The 11,343-nt window shown below is 37.3% G+C and overlaps 2 protein-coding genes across 2 annotated transcripts; both read right to left on the bottom strand.

The window, feature by feature from the left end:
• Nucleotides 1-2,017: 2,017 nt before the first annotated feature.
• LOC113341341 (uncharacterized mitochondrial protein AtMg00310-like) lies at nt 2,018-2,731 on the bottom strand. The gene has a single exon (XM_026586251.1). It carries the CDS (start codon nt 2,729-2,731, stop codon nt 2,018-2,020), a length of 714 nt encoding a protein of 237 aa, XP_026442036.1.
• A 5,066-nt stretch (nt 2,732-7,797) lies between these two features.
• LOC113341339 (cytochrome P450 71B34-like) lies at nt 7,798-9,650 on the bottom strand. Its single transcript, XM_026586250.1, has 2 exons — nt 8,763-9,650; nt 7,798-8,670 (listed from the first exon to the last, which is right to left on the bottom strand). Exons 1-2 carry the CDS (start codon nt 9,648-9,650, stop codon nt 8,059-8,061), a joined length of 1,500 nt encoding a protein of 499 aa, XP_026442035.1. The 3' UTR covers nt 7,798-8,058.
• Nucleotides 9,651-11,343: the final 1,693 nt, after the last annotated feature.

The following is an 11,343-nucleotide window of genomic DNA, read 5'->3' as shown; positions in this document are numbered from 1 at the left end:
GGAGACAGATTTATCTATTTTTGTAGACTTTTCTGTTTGATATAGATTTGTTTATTCAAGTCTTCGACTTTGGGTCGTAGCAACTCTTAGTTGTGGGTGTGATCATCTAAGGGAATCAAGTGTGTAGTATCCTGCTGGGATCAGAGACGTAAGGAGCGCAACTGTACCTTGGATCGGTGTGAGATTGATTGGGGTTCAACTACAGTCCAGACCGAAGTTAGTTAGTAGTAGGCTATTGTCTGTAGATACAATGTGTGTTCAATCTGGACTAGGTCCCGGGGTTTTTCTGCATTTGCGGTTTCCTCGTTAACAAAATTCTGGTGTCTGTGTTATTTCTTTTCCGCATTATATTTTGTTATATAATTAAAATATCACAGGTTGTGCGCTGAATCGATCAATTGGTAAATCCAACCTTTGGTTGTTGATTGAAATTGATTGATACTTGAACATTGGTCTTTGGTACCGTTCAAATTAATTTCTCTTGTGTTCAATTAGACTCGCAGATTTCTCTTTGCTTGAGTAAGTATTGAATCGAGAAATTGAGATATAACTCATTGATATACTTTTTATTAAGATTGAGTCCGTTTGTCTAGTTGATTCTCTTAAAGTTATATTGGAGTTATTCCATATACAGATTGCTAAGCGAATTATTGGGTGAGGTTGTTAGACCCTCACTTTTTCAAAATCCGTATAATACTCATATGTATCCCGTTCCGAACGTTTCCCATATCCCGAATTGCTAACTAGGCATGGAAGCATATATATAATCTGATAAATGAAAACATATATGGTGTTTACCCAGAGGGTTAATAGATGCACATTGTTTACGTAGTCTATGGACGAAACACCTTCTTATTAATTATGGGGAAATAAAGAATATATTGTTGTCCTTGCAGACGTTTGCGCTGCTGTCGCCACTGAAGTCCTGCCTTAGGAGCTTTATAATTAGTAGTTTTTTTTTTTAACAAAGGCAAACTTTATATTACATAAACATAGTAGTTACATCATGATTTATGTAAGGAACTACTAAGTCAGGTGGATAACTCCACCAATTCCCACATAAATTCTGTTTTCGAGCTGCCTTTGCTAAAGCATCTGCAACTTTATTACAAGACCTATAAAAAAACTCACAAGACCACATAGGGTAGCTATTACACATATTAACACAATTTCTCAGAAGAGGTAAACACTGCCACTGACAAAGATTAGTTTGATGCTGTAAAAAGTTACCGATACTCCGATTGTCTGTCTCAAAAATGACATTAGACCAGCCATTTGAATCTGCTATTTGCATAGCTTCTATCATAGCCCAGGCTTCAGCTTGCTCAACATTTATAGCTCTTTTCAATGTTCCTCTTCCCATGACAAAGGCCCCTGCAGAATTTCTAGTTATAATACCAATACCAACTAACAAAGATTCAGAATTATATGAAGCATCAATATTTATCTTTAAGAACTGCAGAGGAGGAGGAACCCAAGGCAAATGTAAGATGTAGTTCTGTAAATGGTAATGATTATGAGCAACAAATGCGGTGTCTAACTGATGTATGACAGTTCGATGATTGGGTGTTATATTGCTGAAAACAACGCTACATCTATGTTTCCAAATGAAGTGCATTATACAGAGAGCTAAGTACACAACTAGAGGTGTGTGTTTGATATTTATGTTCGAAACCTTAAGCTGCCAGGCTTGAATCCAAGAGAGAACCGAGGGATGCTGAACAATGGAAACGAACTGATTTGGAAAAAAATTCTTCCATATAGCTTGAGAGAAGGAGCAATGAAGTAGCAAATGGTCCAGATCTTCAGTTTGATTCATACTACACAGAACGCATATTTGATCATCAGCATTCAGATGCCTAAAAATGCGAGCTTTCACGGGTATAGCATCATGTATTCCTTTCCACATAAAAATTTGAAACTTATACGGTAGTTTCAATTTCCAGAATGCCAACCAAAATTGCTGAGATAAACCCATTGAAATATCCATATGCAATTCCTTTTCACAAAGCATCTTTTACGCTGAAGCAGTTGTAAACATGCCAGTACTAGTAAAAGGCCAGACCAATTTATCTTCCTGATCTAATTGTAAAGGAATAGTGAGAATAGAATTCACCTGGTCTGCAGAAAATAAATGGCGAAGAAGCGGAATATTCCATTGCTGAGCGAGAGGATCCAATAGTTCCGAAACCCATTGAATATTACTTGTATTCAGATCACTCCAATCTTGAATTGCAGTCTGCATGGAAGGAATCCAATTGGCAGTCCAGATATTGATGCGAGTACCATTACCTACTTGCCATTTTGCATTTCTAAGAACAATTTCAAGGCCAACACATATACTCTGCCATACCCAACTTGAATTGTTAGTTTCCGGTGTGGGGAAGAATTGCAGATCATTATGAGGAAGGTATTTACCTTTCAACAATTTTTCCCAAATAGCATCTTGATTATGTAATAATTGCCAGGCCAATTTCGCAAGAAGAGCTGAATTGTAATTGGTTAAATTTTTAAGACATAGACCTCCAAATCTTTTAGGTACACATACCTTTTTCCATCCAATAAGATGTCGTGGATGATCGTTGGTAAAATTATTCCACCAGTAACGCCTTTGGATGCTGTCCATGTGATGAATTGTTGTTTCTGGCAGTTTAAGGATCTGCATTTGAAACATACCCATTGTACTCAACACTGCATTCACTTGAGTTGTTCTCCCTGCTTGGTTAATCATTTTACTATGCCAGCCCTGTAACCGTTAGTCATGCTATCAATCAAGTATACCTTTACAATTTTTTTGTCTTGATCTATGCATCAAAAGAGGAATGCCCAAATATTTTTCACCCAACCCCATAACTTTCATATTAAGAATGCTAGAAATACTAGACTTGTGGGCAATTGAAGTGTGCTTACCAAAAAACAAAGTTGACTTGTGCATGTTAATAACCTGTCCTGAGGCTTGTCCAAAGGAAAGAATCATATGTTTAAGATGATTCATTTGAGCAAAATTAGCTTGAAATAATAACAAACAATCATCTGCAAAAAACAGATGATTGATAGGAGGACAATGATGGTTAATTTTAATACCATTGAAAAGACCAGAAGCAACATTATGCTGTAAAAGTCTAGAAGACGATTGCATGATGAACAAAAATAAATAAGGAGACAAAGGGTCTCCTTGGCGAAGGCCGCGGGTTGGACAAAAAGAAGAACTAGGAGTACCATTGATAAGTATAAAATATTTGTTGTGGATATGCACTGATCAATCAAAGAAATCTAATCTTCATGAAAACCCATTTGGCGAAAAATTGATAATAAAAAAGACCATTCAACCCTGTCGAATGCTTTCGACATATCCAACTTTAAACCTACCAAAGCCTTATTTATCTTCTTAAATTTCATATTATGCAGAATCTCTTGTGCTATAATAACATTATCATGGATATGTCTGCCTGTAACAAAGGCAGTTTGAGTAGGAGAAATAATGACAGGCAAAAAAGGTTTAAGACGGTTCGCCAAAATTTTTGAGATGATTTTGTAACTAACATTGCACAGACTAATTGGTCTGTAGTTAGCTGGTGTTTGAGGGTTATGAGTTTTGGGTATCAGAACTTGATAAGTATGATTTATAGCCTTAAGCATATGCTTGAAGGTAAAAAAGTACTGAACCATGGAGATTACCTCAGAACCAACCGTCTCCCAGCATTGTTGATAGAAAGCAGCTTGGAATCCGTCATTACCTGGAGAAGCCCAAGGTCTTATCTGAAAGACAACATCCTTAATTTCTTGAGCATCAGGAACTCGGATAAGCTGAAAGTTTTGGTCTTCTGTGATACAAGGAGTAAACAGCTGCAAAATATCTTGATTAATCTGCGGCTTAGAAGTAGATGAAATATTCATAAAATTATTAAGAAAAATAGACTCAATGTTACTCCGATCATCATACCAAATACCCAATGGCCCTTGAATAGCCTGAATGTTTGATCTCTTTTTATTGAAATTAGCCATTGAGTGAAAATATGAAGAATTTTTATCTGTTTCAAGAAACTTGTCACCTGCCTTTTGCATGAAGAATTCTTTCTGGATTATTAGCCACTGTTGAAGAGAAGAACTTAACTGTCGAATCAAAGGATGAGAAGCTGGCAAATTATCATCAAAACAACGCTGCAGATGATTCTGAATATTATGAAGATTGCTCTCAATATTCCCAAAAGAGAATTTTTTCCACATTTGCAACTGAAATCTAGTGAATTTTAACTTACTTGATAACTTAAAAGAAGGAGAGCCATTAAATTGTTGTCGCCAACTTTGATTGATAGTGTCTTTACAAGAGGCCACTTAGAACCATAACTTGTATAGCTTAAAAGGAGTGTGTTTTCTAGCACTAGGAACAGTGTGTAACAAAATAGGGCTATGATCTGAAGCAATGAGAACTAAATGTTTCAGATGAGCATTAGTATAATTATTAATCCAACAACAGTTCACTAAGGCTCTATCTAATCTAACATACACATGAGCATCTCCATCTCTAAGATTCGACCAAGTAGTGTCAGCTCCTGAATAACCCAAATCAATGAGACCCATTTGCTGAATAAAATTCCTAACATGTCTAGCATGATGAGGATGAGATGCTTTAATACTATGGGTTTCAGAGTCATTCATAGTGAAGTTCAAGTCACCTAACAAAACCCACGGGAGATCAACAGAAGAATACATCTCAAGCAAATATTGCCACTGATTGTTATTTCCTACAGCATCACGCACTCCATACATAAAGGTGACCAAAAAATCCAAGTTATTGTCATGAGTGTGTACAATAGCATGTATTGTGTCAGAGGTAGTGTGTATTATTTCAACATCAGTTCCTTGTTTCCAGGAAAGAGCAATACCACCAGAAAGGCCCAAAGAAGGATCAAACCAATAATTAGGGTATTTAGTTCTAGAAAGATATGAACGCATATAATTGGGCTGAGCTTTGGTTTCGCACAAGAAAAAAATATCTGGATCATTATTGGTCAAACAAAAACTAAGATAGTCTCTAGTATGAGGGTTTCCTATTCCTTGACAGTTCCAAGACAGAATTTTCATGTTGTAAATAATGAAAAAGATAGATAAAAAGATAGGGAAAAAACAACACAGATTAAGGAAAGAGTGAAAACTGAATAGAGAAAAACGAGTTGAGAAAAACACATGTTTCCATGCATCAGATTTGTTCTGTGCATTAAGGGCATGTGCTGCAGCAATGTCCCAAACATTATTCTCTTCAATGTTAGCAGTATCTTCTTGAACATAATATGTTTCTCCAACAATAATAATATCTCTATCAAACTCAGCATCCTCAAGTTGATTCTCAGGAGTTATAACCAAGGTTGGGGGTTGACGATATCGCTTCTTCGTACCACTCGTACTAGCACCATCACTTGTCAGAGTAGAATATGGCCTTACAGAAGCAGAAAGATGAGACTGATCATGATAGGATGATGAAGTTGCAGCATCAGAGTCAGTAGCCGAGAAGATGGATAGGCGCATTCCATCAAAAGGCCTCGGCTGTTCTAGAGCAATTGGTTGACGCAGTCTGTTTCTCCGTTGAGTACCATGTTGTAAGAAGAGTTGAGCTTCTTGCTGAGGATTTCGTTGAGGAAGTAAAACCGTCTCAGCAAAACCAAATCCTCTTACAGTCTCTTCCATTTCACGTCTTCGATTAGTCATATCAGCATAGTCATTTTCTTCATGATTAGGTACCTTACACTCAGGGAAAAGTCTGTAAGGTTGTTTTTCATAAAAGAAACCAATCCACCTAGTGACACCAGCAGCATTAGCGGCAGTAATACCAGTTATGAGAGGAGTGTTGACATTAATGAGAATTAAAGATCTATATTTTGAGGAAGTAGGAGGACTAACACCATCAGGCTCAACCAGTCTAACTTCTCCAACGATATTACCAAGCATTCGCAAAATATCAGCATAAGTGAATTCAGGTAAGAGGTATTTATATTCAAGCCAGTAAGGAGAAACCGAGAAATGTAAGAGATGATAGTCCATTGTTAAATTCCAATCTTTTAAGACTATAAAATAACCATCAAAATTCCAAGCCCCACCAAATAAAATAGCTTCTTTATCATCACTAACTTGGAATTTTATAACAAAAACATTAGGTTCCAAACTACGCACCTGAACCAACCATTGATTGTGCCTCCTCAGATGAGGCCAAATGAATCTGGCAGCTCGTTCAACATCTTGCCATATCATGACACCAGGGGCATAAAGTTTACCAGCAAGACAATACCTCCAATCTCGAATTCCATTTAGGATTGCAGTATTCGAGTGCATAACAACCCTTCTTCTAATAGGTTCTTCACTGATTGAAACTCCCTGCAGCTATTCTGAAATGTTATTCATCGATGCTCTATCCATAAGGGTGAAGAAAAGAAAGATGATGTAATAACAGAGAAGGATATAAAGAAACTGAAATTGTTTGAGGTAGTATTTATAAGGAAAATTTGTAGGATGTGTTAACTTCTTAGATAGATAAGCATGGTAGATAAGTATGGATGAAAATTTGTAGGATGTGTCAAATACATTTTTGTAGACACCAAGCTCCTGACCAAGAAAAGATAACAGCAAGAACACTTTGTCCTTAATAGTGAAGCAGGAGAACCATTATAATAACCCAGGTTAGATAAGATTGAGTGAAATCGATAAGGCTGAAAATCAGAAGCACCATTGCAATAAGAAGCCAACTTGGAAACGCCAACTATGATTATACCTCAAGATGTGATGGGACATAACTGCAACATCAATGCGTGGCAACAAGAAGGTAGGAGATTAAGCTGCCATTAAAAGGAAGACAAACCAATTAGAACCAGAGATTGACAAATATAAAGAGGAAAATGGAAAATTGAAAATTAGGGTAAAATAAAAAAGAAGAGACAGATAAAAACATCAGAGTTGGACCAGAAATCAATCAACAAAGGGTAAATCCAGAAGATTAAAACCATGGGTTGCAAGAAAAAGATCTGATCGAATCAAGAAAGTGGATCAAAATCAAGGGTTGACTATGGTTGACTTAGAGTTGACCAGCTTGACCATATCGTCGAGAAGAGGAGAGAAGGTTCTCTCTGGAACATCCCTAGTAGTTTGGGACACGAACAACTTCAATTCAACAGCCTGGATCCCTACTGAATTAATTAACATGGGGTTAGTCAATCGAGATTTCAAATGACTTTTAGAGAGTTTTCAAATCGATTGTTAGTCCATTCAGACTTTTGGTGAGTCTCCTAATGTCTCTTGTTATTGGTTAAAGACTTTTTTTAAGTCACTTAAATTCTCTGAAACTCCATGTTATTGAATTAGGATTTCATAAGAGTCACTCCAACATCCCTGTTATTCAAATGAAAATTGAAAGTCATCGATTTATTGTTTTCATAGCTTTGGAGAGACTTTTTTAGGAAAATAGGCATGGTAGAAATCTCTCGTCAAGAGGTGATATTTCTGGAGACTTGGAAACTTTGGGAATATTTGTTTTTGAGAGAGTAGGACCAAATTTTATTTTTTCTTTTTTTTGGAGATGATAACCAAGTAACGGTCCGTTTGCGGAGTAAACCAGCGACGAGATTACATAGAAAATAGAATGAACGTGGGATAAGTGAAATTAAAAAAAAATGAAAACATAGGCATAAGGCAACAACGAGATTTGTTTTGACAATGAACACGTATTTTACCAGGTATTCATGGTACTTTTATTTAGATTATAACGTGCATAATAAAGTAATCAGTAGATGTTTTGAATTTTTGATTAGATATTATAAATTTTGTCTCTACAATTCACAGAGACTCTTTGTGAATATTAATTTTTTGTCTCTACAAGTCACAAAGACTCTCTAATATACTCTCAAAGAATCACTAGAAATCTATATATTTTCAGAGAAGCTCCGGGAAACACTCAAATTAAAAATCTATGAAAGTCTATATAAATCTCAATCGACTACCTCCCTGTAAGTTACAGAGATAAATACATGCATTTGTTTTCTTTCAACATGGTCCTCTTCCGAGCATCAACAATTAGTACATATACTTGATAGGCACCAGGTGAAGAGCGGATTTTTTGTGGAGTGCGAGTCCGGATGATTCGTCCATGTTGATATCTTCTTTCTTCATTCCTTTTGGCAATTCCCAATCAAAAGAATATAAAAGATTTGCCAGCGCCAAGTCCACCGTGGAGAGCCCCATATGAATACCTGGGCACCCTCTGCGACCTCCTCCGAAGGGTAAAAATTCGAAAAACTGTCCTCTAAAGTCCATGGAATTGTCTATGAATCTCTCTGGGAAGAACTCATCCGGTTTCTCCCAATACTTGGGATCCCTTGCTATGGCAAACGCATTTATAAAGACCCTAGTTTCGGGCAATACATCGTATCCATGGATCTTGCAATGGTGCATACTTTGTCGAGGAAGCAGTAAAGGAAGCGGCGTGTAAAGTCTTAGTGTTTCTTTAACTACCATTTTGTGGTACGGAAAGTGATCAAGATCTGCTTCTTCTACCTTCCCTTTATTTCCTACATAACTTCTAATCTCTTCTTGTACTTTCTTCATTGACTCTGGGTTTCTGACCAGTTCTGTCATTGCCCAATTTAAGGTAGCCGCAGATGTCTCTACCCCTGCAAGAAATAAATCCTGAAAATTTCCACTTAGAAAAATGTTTCTACACTTTCATTGTACATAGAAAGAAGAAGAAGTCACAGAGCAACGGATAGGTGAATAGTTACCATAAGAATTGCCTTGATATGGTCTTTCGTGAGATGAACTGAATTAAGTCCTTCCCTCTCCAGTTTGAGCAGAACATCTATGATGTCTTCGTGGCCTGATTTTAATCTTCCAGTGTCGAGATGCTCGTCGATGATTTTCTGATAAAAATTATCTAAATCATGGAAGCTCTTCTCAAGTCTTCCATGCAATCCAGTGAGTCTGTCTATAATCCAACCCACTCCAGGGAAATAATCGGTAGCAGAGAAACTACTCAGCATATCTATAGCTTCGAAAATAATATCTTCAAAATTACCTAATTGTTCTCTTTTATCAGTCATTCCAAAAGCAACTTTAAAAATAATTTGTTCAGTAAGAGACAACAACTTCCGAGAGATGTCGACAGGAGTGTTAGAAACCGCGGATTCAGATATAGAATCAATCATAGCTGCAACTTCTTCTGCTCTGGAAGTCCCAAAAGATTGAACTCTCTTGGCACTAAAAAGTTCAAGAACACATACTTTCCGAATTTCTCTCCAGTACTCTCCATAAGGTGCAAAAGAAATATCTAAATAGTTGTAAGACAGGCGTCTGATACCAACCGAAGGTGGTCTACTACAAAGGTCAAGGTCATGTATTTTCAAGACTTCTTCTGCTGCTTCTGCCGATGAGATGACAACCGTAGGTACGTTCCCGAGATGCAGAAGCATGACCGGACCATATTGTTTAGAGAGTTCCCAAAGAGAACGATGAAGTGGCTCACCGAGTTGATGGAAATTACCAATGATAGGGAGCTTGGGAGGGCTAGGAGGGAAGTTGTTTCTGTTTTGGTTTTTGAGCTTCCATGCTAGTTTGAGAAGAAAAAGAGAAACAAAAGTTAGCCAGAAACAAGTTGTATGAAGGAACTCCATTTTCATTTGATTTTGGAGGTGAGTTGGTTCCCTTTTGAACACCAGAAATCACAAAGAAGACGCTACCTGTGATGAATAATGTAGTGGGGTCGTCTGATCAGGAGCATGTGTTGTACAGTGAAAACCAATAATCATAAGCAAATCAAGGGCCGAGAAATCTGGTGACAAATCCTACCTATAAGGATAGCCTATCAACTTGCCTTTGACTTCACAGAGGTTGTCCCAAAAATGTTCACTGGCGTTCACTGGGCATCCAGCGGAAAATAAGAATAACGACTTTATTGGTATAAAAAACATCATCAATAGAGATTGGACGGCAATAAATTAATATTCCCGTGAAGAGCGAAGAAGAATAAAAGACGCCGATGAATAATTAAGCAGCAGATGGGGCAGAAGTCAGGAGTTCAATCCCCGCCGTAAGGTTTGTACGATGGTTTTGACGGTGTTGGGTTTGACAGTGGGCCAATCAGTGTCGGAACTGGATTTTGAGTGTGGGGTGGGCTTGATCTTTCTTTGGGCTGGCTTAAGCTTAAAATTAGAATTAAAATTAACATAAATAATCTGGCTCTAAAAATAGGCTATAAAATAAATGACTTTTTGGCTTATTAGGGCTGCCCTAGTCATCATGTAGTTCCGTTCTTGGACCAATCCAACTGGTTGGATTCAATAGGGATCTGGGTCCAGCTTTCGCGGATAAGAAAGAAAAAGAAAAAACAACATATTGAAGTTTTTCCCGTCTATCTTTCATGCTCTAGTTTTCTTATAGAGTGGCTTACAGTTACAGTTACAGTTACAGCTGTAGAGGTAGATAAAAAGACTTATAGTTACGAACGCGTTATGCCAGCCACTAATTTTGAAAGAATGGTCACACCAACAGTCTCTATTTTTTCCACGGACTTACACGTGTTGTATAAATAATACCACTGAGGTTTGAACCTTTTTTTTTATCGACAATTTGAACCTCTTCTTGATGTCTCCATTCGTCGGTAGGTAACTAGGACCAACTATTTTCTTTTCTTTTTTTTTTTTATAGGAAAAGGCCTTCAAAAAGGTTAATGGTCGTCCTCAACAAAAGGCCTAAGCCAAAAAGGAGGGACAGACCAGTACATAGAAGACTTGTTGTTGTTTTTCCATTGAGTTAACTCATGTGCAACCGAATCACAAGTTCTAGATTGAAAAGAGAAAATACAATCAATAAGAGAAGAAGCAAAAAGTTGAATGTCTTTAAAGATTGCATCAGTTCTAGGATTACCATCAAAACATCCCGCAGAAAATTGAGAAATCATACTTGAGCATCACTTTCCACAAGAATATGTGTAAGCTGTAATTCCGCAGCTTTCTTCAAAGCAGCCCAGATAGCTCTAGCTTCAGCCTCAGCAGATTCCACGTCAAAGACAATAGAAGCACAGAAGGAAGCTTTACTGGAGAAATCCCTCATCATATAGCCTGCACCATTGTCCTTAGTAGTGTCATCATAAGCTCCATCAGTGTTACATTTTGTCCATCCAAAAGTTGGGGGCATCCAATGGTCACTATAGGAAATAACAAAGCAAGGGGGTGTTGGACTCTTAGTTTTACAGTTAGAAGCATAGCCTTAGCCTTATGGATAACTGCAACATGATTCTCTTAAAGGCTTCTAAATATTAAATTAATTCTGCTACTCCATAAGGACCACAAGACAGCAGCAAACATG

The sequence above is a fragment of the Papaver somniferum genome, unplaced genomic scaffold (assembly GCF_003573695.1).
Source record: "Papaver somniferum cultivar HN1 unplaced genomic scaffold, ASM357369v1 unplaced-scaffold_29, whole genome shotgun sequence".
Lineage (NCBI taxonomy): Eukaryota > Viridiplantae > Streptophyta > Magnoliopsida > Ranunculales > Papaveraceae > Papaver > Papaver somniferum.
Note: the sequence above shows the minus strand (reverse complement) of the source record. Positions and strands in the feature narration are given on the sequence as shown.

Bases quoted from the DNA above. Each gene is read 5' to 3' on its own strand.
- LOC113341341 (XM_026586251.1), bottom strand. From the start codon at position 2,731: ATGATTAACCAAGCAGGGAGAACAACTCAAGTGAATGCAGTGTTGAGT.
- LOC113341339 (XM_026586250.1), bottom strand. From the start codon at position 9,650: ATGGAGTTCCTTCATACAACTTGTTTCTGGCTAACTTTTGTTTCTCTT. The intron at 8,671-8,762 runs GTAACTATTCAC...GGAAATTTTCAG, and splicing joins ATATCAAGGCAATTCTTATG to GATTTATTTCTTGCAGGGGT.